Raw genomic sequence first — 23,425 nt, 5'->3', positions numbered from 1 at the left:
GAATCCCTGGTGCAACTGACACCAAAATATTAATGGTTTGGTACAAGCAGGAAATACAAAGAGCTTAAAAAATCTGTTTTCTCTGTGTTTCCAGAGGAGAGCCTGTTTGTTAAAGCGCTGAAGACCATATATTATTTTAATAACATGTATCTCTGTCAGTATCCTAATTACAGATCTCACTTTCTTTCGATTAACTTCGCTCACCGACAAGGTTGGACTCTTGATCCCTATTTTCTTTCTGGATTGTAAAATAACAGTACTCCGTTTATTTCCTTGTCTTGGATCCCTTTCTTGGATTAAACCTGCAGGAAGGAAAAATGCAATCTAAATCACTGCAGGACACCGTCTGTCTTCCTGCAGGAAAGGCTTGTAGGAGGATGGCAAAAATAGGAAACATGGCCTTGCTAATGCCATTGAACTGGGACCCTGAGGAAAGTCCTGAATCGTAGTGTGCCTTTGCCGTGACACTGACCTGGGAGGTGGCCCCCTCAGGAATCCTCACCGAGTGCCCATCTCCCTTGGCTAAACTACGTACCTTAAATTAACCTACCTCTCTGGTAGGTTGCCCAATCTCTCTCTATTTTGCTTAATATCAAAGGATGGAGTGAGTAGATACAGGTACCTCAGAAGTGCTGGCAAATGAGTCATGAACGGTATTAAATTTATTCAATCGTTTTTACAATCCAGTGTGAGTTCTGTAGAGATGTTTGTATTAAAACCCATCTCAAAACACACCACAAAAAATCCCAGAGTAATTTGTCGTATGATGAAAACGGTCCCTCAGACAAGAGGCTCACTGAGACTTTTCAAAGAAACCTTTTGAAACAAATTGCCACTTAAAGACAACTCTCCTCATCTGCACACTCTGTGGATTGAGGTTGGGTCCCTAAAACCTGCCTCTCTTCTGAGCGGGGCCCTGCTTCTACCTCTGGCATTTCTTCTCCCCTGTATTCTTGTTATTAGAGATGCACGAAAACAAGACTTTTCCTAAAAGCAACACCTCTCAAAGAAGGTGAATATACTTTAGGTTTTCAAAACAAAGCACCGATTCACAAACCTCCAGAGAAACCCAGGTGTAATTTTTCCCTCCACCTCCTTCAAAACCCACTACCCATCACCTCCCAGTTCTCCACAGAACTCTCACGTCCTGTGCTACCTCAGGGTAGGTGAAGCTGGGTTACGACCTAAATTTTTTTTTTTATTTTACCTCACAAAATGACATCCACCCAAAGCTTAGAGAACCTGAACCTCTCTTTTCACTTGAGGGGCTGAAGCCTGACCACCACGACTCTGTGGAGAGGCTGGAGGCGGGCGGGAGACCCGCGGGGTGCCCTGAGGGCACCCCGCGGGTCTCCCGCCCGCCTCCAGCCCTCACCTGCCGGCAGGCGGTGCCGGGAAGGCCGCGGGGGCGGCGCGGCGGGCGGTACCGGGAAGAGCGGCCGGGCCGGGCCGGGGAACGCGGGGCGGGGAGGTGCCCGGAAGAGCCGATTTTCCTCAGCGGGACGGGAGCGGCGTCGGGAGAGAGGGAGAAACATACAGAAACAAAGCGGCCGAGGGTCGGATCGTAAGGGAGTTAGGCGGCGGTGAGGCGGTCCTCCTGCTTTCCGGTAAAGTTGTGGGGTCCTCGGGTGCGGTTCCGCTGTCCCGTTTGTCTCACTTTGAAACTTTTGCGCTGTGAGGAGGGTTGGGCCCTGCCGGGCGCTCGTTCTCTGTGAGGGGCGGCGGGAGGCTGAGGAGGATGGGGGGGGGGGGGGAGTGGAGTAGAGCCCGGCCCGCTCCGCTCCCCTCCGCCGCACCGGGCCACGCCGCCGCCGCCGGTGGGGTGTGGGCCTGGGCCCGGGCCCGGGCCGGCTGCGCTCGGAGGCCGCGCTGGGCCAGGCTGGTGCGGGGTGGTGGCGGAGGGGGGGCTGGAGGCCGGCTTGTGGTGGGGCGGGAGCCGGCTGTGTTTGGGCTTGATGAGCGTTATTTTCCGGAGGAAAAGCGAGAGGCAAGCCCTGTTCCTGGAGAAGTTTCGGTGCAGCGGAGCTGTGGGGAGAGGCTCCTCCCCGCGCAGCCGGGCACAGCCCGGCGGGGCCGCCCCGGCGCCGCTCTCCGGCAGTGGGCCCGGGCAGGGCGGCTGCGGGCAGGGCTGTCTGCCCGGCTAGCGACACCGAGTTGGGCTTGGCCATCGTGTGCGTCTCCTTCTTTCTCCTTTCGATCCCCCCCCAGTTCCTCTCGGTGCAGCCGAAGCGAGTATCCTCCCTATCGCCCGAGTTGGTGTTTCTGTTTCGGTACGTGAACCAGCCTCTCTGCACTGGGAACACCCCCCTCTCCTTAGCTTGGCTCCGCCACGTTTTTTGACACCCACCTCTAATCTGCTAGCATGCAGTAAGGCGAGAGCTTCTCCTTTGCTGACAAGAAGTTTCGTGCTACTTTTTACAGCCGAAAAGTAGGGAGAGCGTATCAACTCTCAGCCGCTGGCTTATGCACGGCCCTCATCCCTGTGGTGGTGGGGTCGCAGGGCAGTAGGTGTCAGCTGGCTTTTATTCATTACTGACACTAGTTCAAAGTGAAATTTTTCAGACTGAAAGCTCGCAGGAAGGCGTGTGGCACACTTGTATTTGGTGAAGAATTGGATGTGGTCAAGGCACGCTTTCCTGCCTGCCTGCCCTTGCCTGGCCTGCCCTGCCCAGGAGGCCACGGGTGTCTTCTCACCAGGGTGATCTCACTCCCCCGGTCTGGGGTATGAGCCTCCATGGCTGTGTCCTCGTTCCAGCTTTTGGAGTTATGACTCCAGGCATGTCTGGGTTATCTGTATTGAACTAGTCTGGGAGCTCTTTGCTGCCGCCCCCCCCCCCCTTTTTTTTTTCCTTTGTCTTTTGTTTTTTGAGATGAGGGTTATGTGAAAGTATTGTTGGTGCTTGAGTTACTTGTTTCCTGCTTTTTTCCTGCCCTGTGAGTGGGGAAGCGGGGGAGGTGGGAGAGGCTCTGTTAGCTGTACTCTTGTGCTTCTGCACGTCCTCAGTCCTGCTGGCTACACCAGGCTTCCAGTACTTTCAAGCCCAGATAAAGGTCGTGGTTTGTTTTGGTTTGTTTTATTTTTCAGCTCCTGGGTTGGTTTGTAGGCAAGTTTGGGTTTAAATGGAGGTGAAAGCCTGGCTTACTTTACAATATGCGTGGGCTTTTAGGTACCCTTTGGTCTGTCTTGGGGTGCTAAGGCCAGGTTAAATGTTTAATAGGACTTGTTTTTCCCACTGAATCGAAACTTTTTGTTTAAAAAGGGCATAATTATTTGTTGAGTCACTTTTTTTTTATTGACAGAGAAACAGTTTTTAAAACATCAAGGAAATGTTTTTTGACTTTTGTCAGGAGAAACAGACAAAGGCTTTATCAGGTTTTGTTTTAAAAAGGCTTTGCCCTAACCTTTTTTCATAATAAACAACATGCCTTCAGTCTTTGGGTTTTTTTTTTCGGCCAGCTCTAATAATAGGCCTCTGCATCAGAGATTAAAAGTTTACACAAGGTGGCAGGGGGGGAGCACAGCAGGCAGAGATTAGAAATCTTGCACCCAAACTGATGATTTAAAATACCAACCTAAATATTTGCCTCACAGTAAAGTTTCAAGCTTTGTGAAACATCAGCATTTCTGTGCTGACATATGTAATGGCAGACATTAATGTGCAGCTTATTCATAGGGCTTCCATTGGTCTGATAAAGTTAGCTGGAAGATGTAGTAATAGAAAATTAATTTGTGTTTTTTCAGCAGCTTGAATATCTTCCTTCTGCAGCTGTAGGATCGAGAAACTGATCTTGCAAAGGAATCCGCATTAGTAGAAATGTTTGAACTGGAAATACACTTTAGTGGGACTTCAGCCCTGCCTTGACATGATATCTACTGATACTATTTGATTTCTAAATTACCTTTCTTATGCGGAGAATTAGCGAAGCTCACAAAAATATTTAGTGGCAAAACCAGTCTACGCATTGTAGTTGGATAGCAAGGCTAGTCTATAGCGAGCACCTACGTGGCCATGATATTTCTGTTAAAGGACTTGCTGTATTCAGTTTTACTGGCATCTCTTGGCTTTGCTGGACACTAAAGGAAATATCATAGAATCATAGAATGGTTTGGGTTGGAAGGGACCTTAAAAATCATCTAGTTCCAACCCCCCTGCTGCGGGCAGGGACACCCTCCACTAGACCGTGTTGCCCAAAGCCTCATCCAACCTGGTCGTAAACGCTTCCAGGGATGGGGCCTCCACAACCTCTCTGGGCAACCTGTTCCAGTGCCTCACCACTCTAACAGTAAAGAATTTCTTTGTAACATCTAATCTAAATCGACCCTCCTTCAGCTTGAACCCCGTCGCTACACTCCCTGATGAACAGTCCCTCACCATCTTTCCTGTAGGCCCCTTCAGGTACTGGAAGGCCGCAATTAGATCTCCCCAGAGCCACCTTTTCTCCAGGCTGAACAAGCCCAACTCTCTCAGCCTGTCCTCATAGGAGAGGTGCTCCAGCCCTCTGATCAGCTTCGTGGCCTCCTCTGGACTTGCTCCAACAGCTCCGTGTCTCTCCTGTACTGGGGCCCCCCACAGCTGGACGCAGTACTGCAGGTGGGGTCTCACAGGAGTGGAGTAGAGGGGCAGGATCACCTCCCTCGACCTGCTGGTCACACCTCTCTTGATGCAGCCCAGGACACGGTTGGCTTTCTGGGCTGCAAGCGCACACTGCCGGCTCATGGTGAGCTTCTCATCAATCAATATCCCCAAGTCCTTCTCCTTGGGGCTGCTTTCAATCCATTCCTCGCCCAGCCTATAGTCGTGCTTGGGATTGCGCCGACCCACGTGCAGGACCTTGCACTTGGCCTTGTTGAACTTCATGCGGTTCGCACAGGCCCACCTCTTCAGCCTGTCAAGGTCCCTCTGGATGGCGTCCCTTCCCTCCAGCATGTCGACCACAGCACGCAGCTTGGTGTCGTCGGCAAACTTGCTGAGGGTGCACTCGATCCCACTGTCCACATCACCGTCAAAGATGTTGAACAGTGCCGGTCCCAGTACTGACCCCTGAGGAATACCACTCGTCACCGTTCTCCACTTGAACATTGAGCTATTGATCACAACTCTTTGAGTGCGACCATCCAGCCAATTCCTTATCCACCTAGAGGTCCATCCATCGAATCCATGTCTCTCCAATTTAGAGTCAAGGATGTAATGCGGGACAGTGTCAAATGCCTTGCACAAGTCCAGGTAGATGACCTCAGTTGCCCTTCCCTTATCCACTGACGCTGTAACCCCATCATAGAAGGCCACCAAGTTTGTCAGGCACGATTTGCCCCTGGTGAAGCCGTGTTGGCTGTCACCAGTCACCTCCTTATTTTCCATGATGAAAAAGACTGAATATTATTTTGTTAGGGCAGTGCCATATTGAGACAGTTGTCCAACATGGTGACAAATGCCTGTTGTTGTTTTCTACTATTGTGCCTTAACTGGAAATCACTCAAATTCTTGTGCTGTGAACTTTAATGTATATAACCTTCAGGATTTGGATCCTTTACTACTCTGGGAATTCACCCTAATTTAGTTTTATAGCTAATCTGGAATAGCTCTATTCAGTGAGTTTATAGCTCATGCGTTGGTTAAACAGAGTTGCAGCTTTAGAGAAAGTGCAGATGTGTGATAATTACTACTTTTAACTCCATACTATTTTAATCCAGCATACGAGACTTAAAATAGAGCCTACCCACAAAATTGTGTACCAGCACCCTTGCTGGAGGAGCCGTGCTGAAAAGATAAGTGTTGAGAGTGATCTGCTGTGCCGCAAAGCAGAACTGGGTGTGAACAGATTTATTGGGGTAAAGGAATCGCAGGAGGAACGTGGTCACTGCAAGTGAGAGCTTTCTCCTTGAATGACAGAAACTCGTTATCCTCCAGTCAGGGTGAGGGTGGGTGTTAAATCCAGTTGCTGGTGTGCGGTGGGTTGGTGTAGACTCTTCTGCTGGCAAATCTGATACTTAAATACGAATCATAATTCCTCCTTCACTTTTTTTATTTAAAGAGCCAGCTACCTTTTCTCTAAACATGATTGCATATTTTTGTTCGCTAATCCCAGATGTACTACGGAAAATATCTGCTAGTCCTTTGACACGTGTTTATAAATAGCTCTGGTAGAATCAGAGAGGAGTAACCTTTTTTTCCCTGTGCTTTACAAAGTAATAGAAATTATTAAATACGCAGATCTAAACTAACACAGTTTGCAAAGGGAAATTTTCGCCCAACCTATTGACGTTCCCTTCTGTTATAATTTCTCTAATTTACAAGACAGCTACTTGATTAATCATTTAGACTCGTGAAAATCCCTTTTGGAAGGCTTTAAGTTCAGACATGTATGGATGGAAAAAGCAAATTTGAGGGCAGCTATAGCTAAAGGCGTAACAGTTACCAAGGTAGAGAATGGAACAGTACTGAGAACATGAAACTGAGCTGGATGCCAGTCGGTTCCACAGTAGATCTGTTTTAATACATTGAATGACACGAGGAGGGAGGGGTGTCGATGTACGTTACAATCTAAGAGTGACTTAAACTCCCATAGTGTTTGCAAGGCAGCGAGGGGGTTGAGAGCAAATAAGCTGAGGAACTAGTAGCAGTGTGGCACATAAGATTTCGCTGTTGACAAGATGAGATGCGACTTAAGCTCGTAGTGTGCCTTTTTGCCAAACACCCAGTTTTCTAAGCTATCTGTGCCCTGTTAGGGAACAGGTACGTGTGTGACTCTATGTACTTCAGAAGAATCTCCTTATGGAGCTGATGTCGGGGAGCAAATGAGATGTTAGTGGAAGTTAGGGTAGAAGAGCCTGTAAGCCAATTAACGCACCTTACTCTGGAGTAGCCTTCAACAGCTACTTGAAGAAAGAGACTGAAACTATTGAGCTTGTGGATAGCTGATGAAGGATCAGGAGAAAAAGACTTTTTTCTTTTCCTGGAGATTAACTAAAGGAAATGAGGAGAGAGTGTAGGCCAGACACTTCTGTCCTTGTTGTTGTTCAGCACAAGTTTGAGAAGGCATTTAGGTAAATACTAAATTTTCTTCTTTTCAGTTAATAAGGAGTCAATAAGAATTAATGCTGTCAGGAACTTGTGGCTTTAATGGCATATGTGGTATCGTCCCGTGTCCCTCCCCCCCCCCCCCCCCCCCCCCCCCCCCCGCCTTTCCCTCTCCCGCAAGGGTTCAGAGAGCTTTCATTCACTGTTTTATGCTAGGTACTTTTATAGGTGATATCTATGTAGATCTAAGGCTCTAAGGGGGAGATTCTTCTCTCCCTATCTTTTTCTGGATGACACAAACTCAGCACAGAAGATCCACTTAAATGGTCTGCACGAGGGCTGCACTAGCTATGGAGCTTTATGTAGCCAGGAGAGTCAGTTTAATTTTTCATGTAAACAAGGCTGAGCTGTATGCTATAAAATGGTGTTTAACCTGCATAACACTGAGCAGGTCAGTATTCATCTTTGTAAAGTGCTCTTAACATCTTCGGCTGAAGCTGTAGATGGGTAAATATTTTTTTTTTTAAAATGACTAGAATAACAAATTCAGAAACAGCGTTGTTGAGTAGCAGAGGACAGGACTGGTGGTATGCTGAGAAGTAAGAAGGTGTAAGTGGGTGTGCTTCTCTGTAAACGCAACTAATCGAGATGTACAAGCTGCCTGGTCTTTACCCGCTTTCTTGCAAGTAAATCTTTGTAATGTATACTTGTAAAACTAATTTCCTTTAGCATGACTGAGGCCTGGTGAGTCTCATTGCTTGGCTTTGAAGCGTTGCCCAAGATCTTGGGTAATTCATGATGGACTGTGGACATGTACACAAGTGACAAGTCTCATATAAACCTCATGTACAACTTACCATAAAGTTCATTTCAACCAGTACCTGATGGCCAGGTGTTTCAGCATCTAAGCATCTGAAAACTTAAATTATTAATATAAAGGATGACAAGTTGAACAACGAACTGGAAGTTGTGTATGGGGAACTTGGTGCAATCTGATTACTATAGCAGAGAGGTCCATCCAGCCTAATGTCCTGTCTCCATGACCCCCATCAAATTTTTATTAGTCTAGCCCTTGTCTGAGGCCCTAAATTAAAAGCCCTTTGCCTGGCCGTGGCCAAGCTGGCTGTTAACAACGCCAGGAGGGAATAAGACAGGAACTCCCAAGGTCGTTTCTGTTCCACTGCTTGTCACACTGTTGAGCAGTATCCTCTGGCTCCTTCAATGGATGTTCTTGGGCAGTGTCTGGTGTCCCACTCTGGTTCCCTGATCATAATTTTTGACCCTTGCTGTTTTTATTGACCCCCACAATCATTTGGCTTCCCCGTGTTTTCTTCCCACCTTTTTCTTGGGCGGTGGCCGTGTGTAAAGCCATCCCTAAAAGGGAAAGCAACAGGCAAGCAATAAAACCAGCAATAAATGAGAAAAGGGCAGTTGAGTAGTATAGCTTCCCTAAGGTGCTGTGCCAGGCTCCTGCAGCGTAGGAGCCTCCTGAGCCAGGAGTTCAAGCCCGGGCTGACTTCTGTTCTGCAGATTTGTCCAGCGGCTGTCGTGGCCGGTGCCCAGCGCTGGCAGGAGTGCTGCTCAGCTTCTGATGCTGGCGGGCTCGTCTGCAGGTGCAGACCGTCTGTCCCGTCATTGTATTCAATAGGCTCAGTTCAATGACTTAATTTCTTTGAAATTTAGAAACCTGCTTGAGAGTTGAAAGGCTTTGTACAAGGTACAAGTAAAATGAAAGACACGACGTATTTTCTGAGAGAGTAAAAAGCAAGGATCTGGTTTGGCTCTATGAAAAGCTCTGGAGCGGTTTAAATTTCAGTACAAAGTATGGCTTTGTAGTTACTGCCACTTCCACTTTTTGGAAGATGTGTTTAATTACAAACCAGTGTCGTTACAGCTGGAAATGCATTTCCTAATGAACATTAAACAATGCATCCTGAAAGCAGAGATGTGGGGAAGGCTTTTAGGAATGTGAGCATATGCCTCATTTGTTACTCTATGGCACTTCCACTGTTGGTGGAGTCCTCAATCAAAATACTCTTTATTTTGTACTGGTACAGTGAAGAGTGCAATACAGTTGTGTGGGTGTTTTTTTCTCCCTTCTCCTAGCTGGGGTTAGGGAGAGAAAATGATGACACAAGATGCTATAAAACAGTAGGGGAAGAAAAAAAAGCTAGAAGGTTTATTTGTAGCAAAACAGAATAATGCAAATTAGTTGTGCAAGGTTAAAAGCTTATAACCTCAAGAAAAAAGTTAATTTCTGGTCTGTGTGCATCAGTACTTTAGCGTCAGGTGTTTTAACCTGTTTTACTTAGTTTGCAGGAATTGGTTAAGACAGTTTGATTATGTTTACCAGACTATTATCATGGGCCTAAAGAAAAGTTGATCGTTACTGGTGAAAGGCGCACTGTTTGGCAGAACCAGAGGCAAAGCTGCTGGTGCAAAGCCAATTGAACAGGATTTCTTAGCTCATCTGTTTTTTGTTTGGTAGCTTTGTCTTGTTTCCTGTTCCTGGGGGTGAGGAGAAGGCGTGGAGAAAGAAAATGTGTCTTTAATCAGATATAAGTTGGTTTCCAGTCTGTAAATGGCTAGGTTATTAGCTTAAAATCCCTTTTTTTTTTTTTTTTTTCTCCAGCAAGACCAGCCAAGCGATGACTCTTTCCTGTCAAACCTTCCGGTTCCTTCCTGTTGCTCTTATGAAACGTGTGTGGGTCAGTGAGATTTGTGTGTGTGTTGTTTTGGTTTGGTTTTTTTATTATTTTTTTAAAGAAAACCCAAAAATTGCTTTAATTGGTCCTCCATATGCTAAGGCAGTGACTCAGAAGGATTCCTGTCCAGGTGGATCATTGTTAGCTCTGATTCTCATGCACCATTGTGTGCCCTTAGCGAGTTTGCACTTGATGGAAGGTAGTTATGGCTTTGCAGGTAACTCTGGTAAGCATCCAAAAATTAATTGTGCCAGTGTGTTTTTATTATTACTTGCTTTGCTCTTCTGGAGAAGCTGCAAAGTTCTCATCAGTCAGTGTCCTCTGTGTTCTCAGTGTCTGCAGCCTTGGTGACAGCTTGTAGGCAGAGGAGACAGTGCGTGTTAGAGCATCCTACCTTACATGTTCCTCCAGATAATTGCAGTCATTTAGAAGATGCTTAATTCATCCAAACAACGCTTGTGCGTTACATTCATGTTTGCTTTTCTTCCTGGGGTTTGTTTTTGTGTTGGTTTGGGTTTTTTTCCTTCTTAACTCGCAGCATGTGTTGGTGGAGCTGCAAGTTGAGAGTTGTCTGGGGGCGTGCAGTGATGGTGCAATTCTTCTTCCTGTGAAACTAATTCATTGTTTATAGCTAAGAGATGTTGTTGAAGGTTGCCGTGAGCATAAAGTGAAATTCTTGGCCTTATCGCTTGTGCATTTTGTTATTTCTTTTTTCTTTAAAAAATAATTGCTTTGTAATTTTTAGAGAAGACTGACAGTGTTCCTGAATCAAAGTGAAAGACTGAAAAAGGAATTCTAAATGACTTTTTCAAGAAAAACTTTAGAAAACATTTTACCCTGAAGAATCTTTATGCTCATGTTCTCCTTTGCTTCAGTGGGTGCTCTTCTTTTAGAAGCTTTTGCAAATGGAGAAAACTATGGAATTTTCTTTTTTACTCTTGTAAGGCTATGAATTTTTGTTACATAGTCTTTAGTTGCTACTATGCTGGGCATGCAATTGAAGAATATGGTATTTAGTCTCTGTTAATACAAGACTGTCCATTTCCTCCATGTTTAAGCAAATTGTCTCTTATCAAACATCTAATTATAGGAGTCTCATTTTTTCAAAATGTGTGTCAGCTCACACATCTCCAGTATTTGTATATTTCTGACTGTTTAAAAATTGTTAATGAAGGTCTACATTTAGAAGATATGGTCAGCTAAAAGCACTGAAGTGTATTGTATAACAACCTATCAATTTAGGAATGAAAATACTGTTTGATGGGGTCAGATTCTGGTTATTTCTGACTCCATAGCTTAAATGGCACTTTTTATTACAGAGTGAGCACTGAAGAAGATCAGAACAAAAATACCCAGGTTTTCTTTTCCTTTTATTGCCAGCCATCAGTGGGTTTTTTGCAAACTAAGCAAGAATTAATGTTGCAGCACTGGCAAATTCTTGTGCCAACTGATAAAGCGGGCTAATTTATAACAAACTTTTTCTTATTTGAGGAATACTTGTGGCAGAGATTAATTTGTTAAAAAGTTGCTTCTTCTTGCATTCATTCATTGCTAACTTAAGGTTGGTAATTGGAACCTGTGCTAACGTAGTTTGGGGTTTGAAAAACCGTGCTCTGTAGCCACAGCCTAGTTATTACATCTTCACTGCCTGTGTATCCCTAGGGTCTGAAATGCATCCTGTGGTTCTGAGAGTGGCAGTAAGCTGTTCTTCCATTCTTTCCTAATGATATTAGGGAAGCTTTACACAATTTTCTGGCTCAAGGGTGGGAAGAGACACTGTGAGGTTGGAAGGGCTCTCAGCAGCCAAATCAAAGTGGTCCAGCAGATGTACAAGCCTCACCTGGGCTCTACTATCCCTTTCTCCAGGCTGAGCCCCCTTCTTTTGTTTGAAAGTGCTATCCGTCCAGGCTTACGTGTGAGAGACGTGGCTGAGAGAGGGCTGGGCTTGCGAGTTTGAAGTTATTGCTGCAGGGATAAGTCAGTTGAAGGGTTGCTTGTTGCTCAAAATGCAAATGTGTTGCCCTCCTGCATGGCCAGAGTATTGCAGTCCTGATCCAAAGACCAGACAGCTAAAATGCAGCAGTTAAAAACCTAGTGATTACTTGTTCTAATTTAGGAAGTTATCTTTCGTGGTGTTAGTATTGCTGGTATTCAGCGTAAAATGCGCCAGCATTACTGTGAAGACAGAATGAGTGGATTTATTATTGATAGTTACAGCTCACTGCTAATGACACATCCTCTCCCTTTCCCAAATTTAATGTTTGCAGCTAGAATGTTAAAATTAATCTTAAATATATAGGAGATTCTCTATTTTTTGATTGTGGTGTGTTGTTTTCTTTTTTAAGAAAAAGTGCATTTGTCTTTTAAGGCAGTGTATTGATGCCCAGTCAGTTTTCCTTATGTAGTTGCGATCCTGCTTGAGTTTTGAAGGCTGAAAACCGCAGAAATAAATTAGATGCTTGTTGGGACATATCAGGATATCCATCCGGACAGTTAAATGGGTATGAGTTTGGTTCTTGCATCCTCTTAGGATGCGATTCATGAACTGGAGCCTTAGCGTGACATAAATAAGCTGCTAATTGCCCATGTTTGGTGTGGTTTGGCTTGCTGTGCACCTCCTTTCTAGCTCCTTTGAGGCAAAACAATCCTGGCAAAAATGAAACGATCAGAGCCTAACGCTTACATAACTGAAGGCAAGAGGCTGTTGTTAGCATTGGCATCTCCAAAAAATGGTTTATCTGTAGTTGTGAATGAAGCTGCTTGTGCAGAGCATGCCTTCCATCCTCTTAATGATAGCTAGACAAAAATGAAGGTGTGAAAACCTGTTGTTACAGAATGCATTCCTGGTTTTGGAATGAAAACAAGTTACTTGAATCCATGGTGCTGTAGCAGTTGGGAAGCTGTTAGGACATGGCACATACTGCTCTGGAAAGTGTGTTGCATCTTGATCTGGTGATATGCCCCAAGCCTGATTTTGTGTGGTGGTACATGGTATAAGGTGGGCTGTGCTTCCAGAGGGGAAAAGGTGATGGGCTCTCTATGGCATGCTGCTGGCTTTGGTAACAAGGTAGCAGGGCAGGGCTTCTACCCAAGTAGAAAAGAAAACAGAGTTATAAATGTAATTGATTTTTATAGGGACACCAGATTAGGGTACATCTCTTAACTTAGTAGCAAGGTCTAAAGATTTGCTGAACAAATGGAAAAGTAGAGAAGCATTTGTTTGTAACTAGCTGTGCAAGGCTTTCTGATGTGAGCTGCTTCAGACGCCCCTCTCTAGGCCTTCTCCACAAGAGCAGCAGAGAGAAAAACATATGAAAACAGGTTATGAGAGCTGGATCTGGAATGGTACTGGTGAGAAACTGGCTCTGCTGAACTGGAATGTCTTCTTTTTACTTGGCTGGTTACCACAGTCTGTGAAAAAGTGTGTAGCAGAGTTGAATACACTCAAATGGCAGAAATGTTTCGATAATCAAAGAATATAGTCAATGCAACATCTGAGTTTGTATTCACATTTCAGATTGTGAAATTATAATAGTAAGGACTTCTAAGGAGGTAGTAGCTTCATTGCATTTATGGTGGAGGAGAAGATTTGGTAGCTGGGCAGATGAAATTTGAGGTTGAAGGCTGTGTTAGAAGATGACGACTTTTTTTTAGTTGTGTATACTTGGTGTTAAATAAAACTGGCTTAAATCAATCTCATGTAAATCCTCCTTGAAAAGCATCATGTATACCAAACATCCTTGGTTAGCAGCTATTCAGCCACTGAGGGGAGTAGTGTTTTAATTGTGGAAAGGGGCAGGCAAATGCGTTTGGAGGCTGGGAAGGGAAAGAATGAATCATTTTTTTCTGAATACTTAATTATATGAAAACCAGTTGTGAACCATCAGTGGGGCATGATGAAACCCATGCATGTTAGCTGGGTTTAATATGAAGCGTGCCTTAACCTTCTTCAAACCAAAAATGTTCAGAAGATTTATGTTAACAGTGTGTGTTAGATATGCAGTTCCCACAGATCTTTATCTGTTCTGTCTTGTCCTCCACCTTCAATAGGCATAAAGGATCCGTGCTTGTTATCAGATGGGTTAGGTACTTGGTTAATAAACCAAACAAACCCAAAAGGATTCCCTTGGGAACAGGGAAGCTGCTTCACTTTCTGGCTGGAAAATGAAGCTGGGTCATTGTCATGAATCCCGCCATGCTCATGACTTGGGTGGTAGAATAAGGGATATTCTCATTACATTGCGCAGAATATCCAAAGACAGTCTTCAAGCATGGTAGAGGACAAGATTATCATTCAAAATGGCTGTGACTACTGAAAGACATATGAGAGAAAGAAATAAGCTGCAACATAATGCAGTCAAGTACATATTGCTGTGCCTGGGCACAATCAGCTGCACGAAATGGGTAACAACTAGGTGGGTAGCAGAAAGGGCGTTAAAATGGAGAACGTCCTCCCAGGTATGAAATGTGCTTGTACTGTGTTCTTTTGGGTTTTGGTTTTTCTTTTTGGATAGCGTAATACTAGAGTTCAGCATGTGGTCTGTTGTGCTTGGCCCAGGTTAGCCCCCCTGCTGTGGCAGTGAGACCACTGGTTGAATACTGTCTTTCCTAAGAAAAACCAAAAAAGAATGGTGAATGTAGTTAAAAACTGTTAGAAAGCAGCCTGTCAGGAGAGTTAATTTGGAGACTGATAGAAGATGGCATGTAAAAAAAAAAAAAAAAAAGACTCTTCAGGTAGCACAGGCTGGTGGAACTTAAGTTACGGCACAGGAGATGTGTAACCAAAAGAGATTGCCCTTGTCAGGAGGTCGGGAGGCTGCAGGATCTCCCGGTACAGAGCAGGTTGAACGTCCTAGTTCAGTAGTGCTTGAGATACAGCCAGTGCTGCCCTCGGGCGCACGTGGGAGCGCAACCTGGAAAAGCAGAACCATGAGCACTAGGCCTTTCCGTGATTCTGCTGGCGTGCAGAGCTCGCTATTGAAATAGTGCTCTTTCACCAACTCTTTGAAAAGCCTTGGGTGCCTTCAGGACACTTCTGCAAGGAAGCCGCAGAGCTACATTCCTATGCTTGTTGAAGTCTAGAAATTATTTGCATGCCAGTATTCTGGAAGTAGCTATCTGAAGTTACTCTTAAAACTTTGAATTACCAGTTTTTGAAAACACTATGACCTTTAGTTGGGGCTTTTGGAAAGAGTACTGTACGCCTATCACCTTCAGTGTGTTCCTGGCAGGCCAGCTCGTTCGACGTGGTATATAAATGCAGCCCCAGCAGTTTAATAGATCCTTCTGCTCAGGTCTGTGCCCTTGCTTCTCCCTGGGCAGGCTGGGACCTGCCCTGGGGTGCAGTTTGGGAGCAGAGCTCATCTCAGTGCTGCTGCAGCCCCATCCTCTTCCCTGTGCAGCCCCATCTCCTCCATCAGGATGGTAATTTTTATAGCTACTGGCTTACTCTGAGACCATTTTAGCTCCCTGAAGTGGCTCCAAATCAGATGTGTGCCTGTTTGAGGCAGGTTTGTGGCAGGGAAAGGAGTGGTAGGTCTGTGGCAGCATTTGCTTAAAGTAGCATAAAGTATAATGGAAACCTCTTCTCAAGGTTTAGCCGTTGCAGAGATCTTGATTGTGTAAAGCAAGGGGCAAGTTGTCCTGGGATGGCTTTGCTTGCAGAGTTGCTTGTTGGCTGGAAATTGTGAAGTTTCGGGAGGCAGTGGGGAAATCTGGAAGTGGCTTCTTCTAAACTCCTATTCTTTCCCCACCCTCATGCTCTTGTGAGTGCACTAAACCCCAGTTGGTGATAATTGCATTACTCTTGAACCATCAAAGGGTAATGAGCGCCATCACTAGTGTAACCTAGTGTAACCTGAGGCGTTTATAGTTAACGTGCTGGGCTGTGAGCATGGTTTAAGGTTGGGGCTTCATGTGTCTGAGCATTAGATGTGCTCCCTGCAGCGGCTTGATGCTCTTTTTTCAGTGGTGCCTGGTTCAAGGCTGCTGCAATATCCAACTTTGCCCCATGTTTCCACTTGAAGGCCTTTGCCAATGGTTCCAGCTGACGTAGCCATCTCCTCTCGCCTCACCGGTTCCGCTCGCAGCGGTATCTGTGGTGGCACAGTGAACCAGATGGGGATCTCAGCCCACCCTGCAAAAATGGATTCTTTTTTTCCCTCCAGCCAAATCAGTTCTTCCCCATCTGGTTAATCGCTCAGCCGTGGGGAAAGCTGTGCCAGTACAGAGGGGGTGTGACGTGGAGATGGGAATGAGTTCCTAGAGGGGTGTAGGAGGATGAATGTTGGTTTTTAAGCAGCTTTCCTGCTGCTTATGAAACCACAGCCTGGGCAACCGCAACTCCTTGTGCGGTGGTGTCTTTCTATATATTCCAACACTCCAGATTCAGCGTCGCTTGCTCTCTTCCGCTGCGTGGTCTGTGCTGCTTTGTCCTTGAATTTCCTGCTTTGAGTGCATGCGTTGCCGCGTGTCCTGTGCATGGTAGGTATGTGGCGTGGAGAACCTATTTCCATATCAGCCAGGTCATCCCAGCTGCCTGAAACCAGTGCTACGCTGGCCTGCAGTTGGGTCCGTCTTCCAGAGGATGTCCTCTTTTCTTTATGATGTTGCAGTTATTGCAGGCATCGTGGGAATTGTGCACGCTTCAGGAGCCAACAATTAAGCACTCAGCTACCATATCCTCTGATTTGGTTTACTACCTGTTACTGTATTTAAATTCAGTGAAGCAGGAGCTTGAGCAGTCGCAGGGACAGGACAGGTTCCAGAGAATTAGAGTGGGCTCGTGGTGGGAGAGCAGCCCTGCTTTAACATGGCCCCAGCAGTTGTCCTTTTATCCCCTAAACCCACGCCCTTTACGTGTGTTTGTAAGCTATAGCCTAGTACTGTATTCTTCACAAGTATTTAATTGAATAAGTATGTTTACTACACTGTACAAATGATCTCCAAGTCTTTGCTACCAAGCGGTGTATTTGATACCAACCTATGCTTTTTAGATAAATTTCAATAAAGTTCATAAAGTGCCTTTATAGACCATTACTTTTGGCCAAAAGTAGAGCTATCATACTAACGTGTTTTCAGATGAATTGCCTTCATTATCCTACCAATACAATTAGTGTATCTTCTCACAGTTACCTCATCCTGCACTTTGTTTCTGCGAGAGGCGTACCAGCACAAAACATATAGAAACGGCTTTTAGCTAGAAACCTAATGGGCTTTCCAGAGCCCTGGGTATGTTTCTCAGAAATCACAAAGGCTTTCAACATGGGATTGTTTTTTGTTTGGGTTTTTTTTCTTTTGCTTCTTGTGTAGGAAGCTGCTCAGGAGGGAATAAAACAGTGAAATTCCTTGTTGAGGGTAGGATGTTACCTGGTGAGGGGTGGAGGGAATTGCACCACTTGTCCTGTGCCGGCATCTTGGCCGTGGCACGAGCCAGTGCAAAGCTGGACCAGCAAAAGAAAAAGGGGGTGCTCGAGAGGGAAGGATCGTTACTGAGTTCACAGGACTTAGTGATGAGTGTCAGAGGTAGGGCGAGGAAGAGGAGGTGGCCATTCTCCACCCCCCTGCAGTCAGCTCACTGGGGGTCTCTGGAGCTGTAGCCTGGCATGCCTTCTGCTGCAGGAGCTGGGACCCTTCATCAGCACCTTCATGCTTTTTGATTTAAAACCATCAGCAATGTTATATGTATGCTAGCATGGATCAGTCTTTTCCTATTCTCTTTTTCTTTTTTTTTTTTTTTTAAAGCTTTCAGCTTTTTAAGTTTTCTTTCTCTCCAGCAGTGTAGGCACTTGGAGTGTAGGCGTAAGTGGAAAGCTGAATGCAGGTTAGGTGAATGTTCCTGCTTTGCACCTTGCAAAGTTGTATTTCAGTGTATGACAGAGTGTAGGCTTTTCAGGGCAAAGATGTGTTTTCAGTAGTGTATGGAGTATTTAATCTGTTATACCGTGTCTGTGGCGTGAGAGCGCCTGTGTGGTGTCTCGGGATCAGCCCTCCACGAAGGTGATGTTGGCTGTAGCCTTAGGTGATGCTAAGCCCGGACTTTCCTGCGCCCTCTCAGGCTCAGCTTCTCGAGTGCCCAAGAGATTTTTATTCTTCAATGGGAAACGAGCAGCCACGTCTGTGCTGTTTCTGCATGTGTAACTGTCAGTGTCGGTATAAAATGGTTGGTTGTTGGTATGTGTTGTAAACATCGTTGGTTACCAAAATTAGTGCCTTGCCTCCTGCTTCTTAAAAATAATGGGACGTTGTGCTCGTCTGGCAGCTCGGGGACATCTGGTGCTGTCAGAGCAATCTGTCTGCTGAGATGCTATGCAGACAATGCTCTGTCCAGAGTAAGATTTAAAAATATCAGCTAATAAGCTTGAAAACAACTTTAACAGTAGGTGCTCAGGAAAAGGGGTGGAAGGGAGACTTTGGAAATGTTTTTCTTGTCCTGACATTTTTAAAAATAAACGTGGGTTTAGTCTAATCTTGAATTTTGAGGGCAACCCAAAGCAGGAAGAGCTGGAATCTAAGTCTGAAGTGTTATGAACTGGTTTTATGGACCTGTAAATACTTAGATCCATTTTTTTTACTGAAATTATGGTCCTGGTTATTGCTTTGTTGTGCTGTACAGCATCACAGCGTTAATCTAGTGGTCTGTTGTAGTTCATTTATTTTTATTTTTTTTAGGCTACTGGTTTCAAAAGCAGAGCTATTTTAGTAGTTTCACTAAACTTTTCCCATAATCATATTTGCTGTTCCACTGGGATGTTGAAATAAAACTGTAATGGGAAGGAACAGCTCCGTGACAGCTCTTAACAGATCTTTTCATGCAAATCTGCTTTTCCCTCCTATGTAAATGTTACGGGGAAGTGTAGTAGATACGTAAGCTGTTAAACACGAACCAACTGGATTTTCTGGCTTTATAAGGCTTATATTCACTATTTTACCTTTGTACATCCAAAAGGCAAATTGGATGAACGGATTGGTTGGATGAGTAGAGTTAGAACCTGGCTTCTCGTTTGACAAAGCATTTGGGGTAGTGACTCACGGTGGAGCTGAGAAAACTGGCAGCTTTCTGGTGCTGTTGAAGTTGAGGTGTTCCCTTCTGCTCCCCCAAGACGTCAGGCTGTGTCTCAGAGCTGGTCTGGGAGCATAGGACAGGCGGCCCTGGAGGGCGGCAGCAGAAATTGGGAAGGGTTTATTTGCTTTTCCTCCACCTTCCTGGGTAAAGTGCCCCCGTTACCTGGGAGGTTCTCTGTCAGTGCTTGGACCACGGATGAGTAGACCCAGCGTTGCCTGATAAAATATTGTGGCTTTTGAATAGGTTTTGTTGTGGTTTTCTTTGGTTTTATTTTTTACTTTCTAACCAAAACATACAGGTAATGTCTCTATATTGTCACAACAAGCTATTTTTTATACTATCACCAGTTGAACTAAACCTGATATTTCCGGAGACTATATAACCTTAATTTACACTGAGTAGATGTGTGTTTAATAGACTCCATTTTAATTTATTTTCAGAATACATTCCAACAGCATTAATAATAGTAAAAAAAAAATTGTATTCATGTAGCTCTTTTCTTCTTCTAGAAATGACTGCTGTTACTGCAGGCAACGTTAACTTCAAATGGGACCCCAAAAGCTTGGAGATAAGAACACTGGCGGTTGAAAGACTACTTGAGCCTCTTGTTACACAGGTAGGAAAAAAACCACAACTTCATAAGGATGATTACCTGTTTTGATGTATTATTTCAATTAAGTAACTTTCAAAGCTTAAATTTCAGAAGTAAAAACACTACAAAATGTAAAGGTGGAAAAAAGTAATTTCTTTGTTCAGTTCTATTGTAACAGAATTATTGGGCACGAGTCTAGAAAGACCGTGCTTCTTCAGCACCTGAGAAAACACAGTATTTCAATTAGAAGTGCAGAATTGCTTATGAACAATTAGTTGTTCAATTGCTGCTGTGCTGTTTCTCACCTGTATTTTGGGTGGTATGCTGCTTATTTGTTGAGTTTTCAAAAACCTGTGTTATGTAGCATTTAGAAACTGGTATTTGGGAATGACAAAAGTCCCTTGTAACGAAGTAGGATCTCAAGTTTTCTTTGAGATTGCCTGTGTTTCAGGTTCTCTTTGGAAGGAGATTCAGTTAAATGGTGAAATGTGTGGTGGGGGATGTTTGCAACCCAGCTAGAACTGCCTTGTGTTTTAGACAGGTTGCTGACCCCTCCTGAGTTGCACCTGAGAAGTATGCTTGTATGGCATTTATTACTGTTTCAGTCTATCTTTTACAAGATCTGCATGCTTGCTTTTAATTTCTGCCTATGCTTTATGCTGGATTTGTGGATAAAAACTCATTTCTGCATGGTGTATATTGCCCAGTGAAATGCCCTGAAGAATATAGGAAAGCTAGAGTAGGTCTTGCATAGCTTACTTTTACGTATTGGGCATTTTGAAGATTCTTGGAAGAGACTTTCTAGGAGGTCTGGAAGAGAAGGGGCAAATGGAGACACTTCTTTAGCATTGTTTTCTTGAATATGAAATTTTAAAAATGACAATATGAACTGAACACAACTCCTGCTAACTCGAACTGCAACAATCAAGTTCTGTTTCCAGTATTAACATCCCTTTAATCACCAAGCTGCTGTCTGTACTTGCCACTTGCTCCCTCCAGATACTCAGATGGGCAGTTGGATGGCCTACTATGTAGCTTTTTAGCCGGAGTTACCCGTGCAGTCTTTCCTTAAGAGAAATTGTCCTAATTTGGCAAATTTAACTGAGCAAATTTGTTTATAGGACCGTTTTGTCCAAGTTCAGTGTCTATAACTTATTCCTCAAATACTGCAATAGGCTGTACTGGCAATCCCAAATTTTGTGGATGATGTGACTGGCAAAATACAGAGAGGAAAGGAGAGTAAGTTGCCTTGTTGCGGCTTGTTCTTTATTTGCAGTATGTGATGAACTGAGACTACCCGATACAAATGCTCCCCGTTAACCAACAGCGGTATTCCCAACTGATGGCTTTCCCTCTCTGAATTACCCTACTGAGAAGATGAATTCAGCTCTGAGGACCTTTATGTCAGCAGTCCTTGGGCTTTCCAGACTAGTAATATTTTGTAGTGTTGTAATTTAATGTCCCTCTGCAGTAGCTTTGTATGCATTTTCCTCAACCTAACAACAGAAGGCAGGCGGGGGGTGGGAGTGGCAAATGGAAAAGCGTGTGTGGATTTTGTGACATCTATCTGTGTGTGAAGGGGATGGATCCTGAGCTAACGGAGTGTCTTGTGGTCATCTGGTCACTGGTGACCTGCTCCTAGCAGGGTTTCAGTCTAAAACATAAAACTTGGAAATATTTGTTGATTGCAGGATTGTAAGAGTTCGGGTTTGGTTGTTTTAGGGAAATAATGAGCTCTAGGAAGTCTGCAGTTAGTCCTTTGGCTGTAGAACCCTTCAGGACTGAAAAGATCGGATGTTGCTAGATTTCTGTAAATAATGGCTGCAACCTTGCTTGGCATCTTTTATGCCTGGAGAGCTATACCAAACTAATTATCCCCAACTTGGTTTCTTTTTATGTGGTGCCAAATAGCTTTGGCCTGTTATTGAGATTGCAGTTTATCAAAAATACAAATAGATTTCAGTTCTTAAAATCAAAATTTCAGGTCTGCTGCTGCTAAGGAAAAATATCTAAGCAGTTTAGCTGAATTTATAATGCCCATCTAAGGAATCAAGAAGCATGGTAACGTTTAAAGAGACGTGAAAACCACTTGTTTGTGAATTTAACCTTTGGAGCTGGCAATAGCGCAGGTATTGGTGATGTGCTGTCTAGAAAAAAATACATGTGCCCTTTGTTTCATGAAATCTGTTTTTGGTTTTTGTTTTTTCCCCTCTGTCTACACCTTTAGGTAACAACACTGGTTAACACTAGCAACAAGGGCCCCTCTAATAAAAAGCGAGGGCGTTCTAAAAAGGCCCATGTTCTGGCTGCTTCAGTCGAACAAGCAACAGAGAATTTCCTGGACAAAGGAGACAAAATTGCGAAAGAGAGCCAGTTCCTTAAAGAGGAGCTGGTGGCGGCTGTGGAAGATGTTCGTAAGCAAGGTAAGAGCTATATATCTGATAGTCTGAAAAAGCATAGTTTTACAAGCTAAGTAGAACTGTTCCCATTTCCCTTTTGCTGTTATTTCTAATGTCTCTGCGCCTCTCCAGTTGCGCAGATTCTCGGCTTGTCTTGCTGGCTTCCTTGAGGAATAATATAAACTGGGCAGGTCTGGAAATTGGATGTCCCAAGGAGAGACTGAGAAGAGAAGCAGAAGGGCTAAATCTTTGAAGAGCATTTCAAGCTCAGTTTAGGCTAAAAAGTAAACCCCCCCACTTTACCTCCCAGCCTGTAAATGTTATGGAACTATGTCTCAAGTATGTCAATAACTTCTTCAGTATTTGAATGTATACAAAACAGCATTGTAGGAGGAAGAGCTGAGTGTTGACTTGACAAAGCTGAGTGTCTTGAATATGCAAAATGTAAACGGCAACAAACAGAATGTGAGGACCTTGCTTAAATATTCCAGGCTTCCTCCCCCACATCTAGTGTTGATTTTTATCATTTTCTTTTTTACTTTCTTGGAGAAGACCTGTGAGAAAAGCCTATGGAGCTGGCTTACTCTAAAATATGCACTAGTAAATATTGTTGCTCATAAATCATTTATCCTTCTTCCAGTCATGAGCCTTTTCTATGCTTCAGTGAAACCCAGTCAACTGGTATTAATGGTGGTGGCTGCTGCTGCTGCTGCAAAAAAGGAAAACTCATTAGCATTAATTACTTGTTTGTAGCTGAAGTTGCACAGCGATGAAATATTAGTTGAAAATGGTTTTAAGTTCTGGATGAGCCTGGTTGACAGACCAAAGAAAGATCAACATAAGAAGGCGGCAATAGAAGGGGCTAATTGAGTTGGCTTAATTTAACAACAACAAACAAAAGCAAGAGACCCCTTTGTCTTGAAGCCTTTAATTCTTGGTGCTTGCTCAATTGCTGCTCAGAATTGAGAGTCAGAGCTCATCTGTGAGTACCTTCAAATGACTCTTAGTAATACTAGTGAATGAGGGAGCTGTACTCAATCCTCGGGATTGAGAAATTCCATAAGCTAAATTTGTCATTACATGGTACAGTGAGAAGCTGGTAGGAAGGAGAGAGTGATAGAAAAACCTTGAGGATGACCCTTTCACTTGCTTCTCGACCCTGCTTGATTTTGAGACTACACACAGACTTGGTGCCAAACCCTCCCTGCTTTGTTGAACCTTGACAGAGGAGGTGGAGGTCATAGCCGAGAGGTGCTGAGCGAAATAACTTCCCACCTTTGTGTCATTTCCCTTCTTCCTCCTTTTTTTACTGTTTGCAGCTTGCATGAAATCGGGTGCATAGCAAGGAGAGCTGTCTCTGTGTTCTGAAGCTGGGTGACTGGAAGGAACACGACTGGTGCCCACCGCTATTTGTGGGGATGCAGTCACAGCAGAGCTGGGCTGCTGGGGCAGCGTGACCGGGGGAAAAGCCTGTGCCCCATCACGGTGCCAGTGTTCAGTCAGGTTTAGCAGAGCAGCTCTTCATAAGGAAATTAAAAAACCAAGGAAATCTTTGAGAAAATTAGAAGCAAATGGTGAAAAATGAGATACAACAGAGGGAAGGCTTATTGCTGCCCATGCCCAGAGGAGGATGGCAGTTCTCAGTA

At 44.4% G+C, this 23,425-nt stretch overlaps 1 protein-coding gene across 2 annotated transcripts in view; it reads left to right on the top strand.

The window, feature by feature from the left end:
• The first annotated feature begins 1,452 nt into the window (after nucleotides 1–1,452).
• Nucleotides 1,453–23,425, top strand: part of CTNNA1 (catenin alpha 1) — a 119,192-nt gene continuing 97,219 nt past the window's right edge. The window contains exons 1-3 of one of the 2 annotated variants that reach the window (XM_075766725.1): nucleotides 1,453–1,583; nucleotides 19,298–19,404; nucleotides 21,608–21,803. In XM_075766725.1, coding sequence (XP_075622840.1) covers nucleotides 19,300–19,404; nucleotides 21,608–21,803 — 301 coding nt within the window. In that variant the 5' untranslated portion in view covers nucleotides 1,453–1,583; nucleotides 19,298–19,299. Of the gene's footprint in view, nucleotides 1,608–19,297; nucleotides 19,405–21,607; nucleotides 21,804–23,425 lie in introns of both variants that reach the window. The other variant, XM_075766723.1, reaches the window with a different exon arrangement.

This window comes from Balearica regulorum, chromosome 14 (assembly GCF_011004875.1).
Source record: "Balearica regulorum gibbericeps isolate bBalReg1 chromosome 14, bBalReg1.pri, whole genome shotgun sequence".
Lineage (NCBI taxonomy): Eukaryota > Metazoa > Chordata > Aves > Gruiformes > Gruidae > Balearica > Balearica regulorum.
The sequence above is the reverse complement of the archived record's forward strand: the minus strand, read 5'-3'. Positions and strand labels throughout refer to the sequence as shown.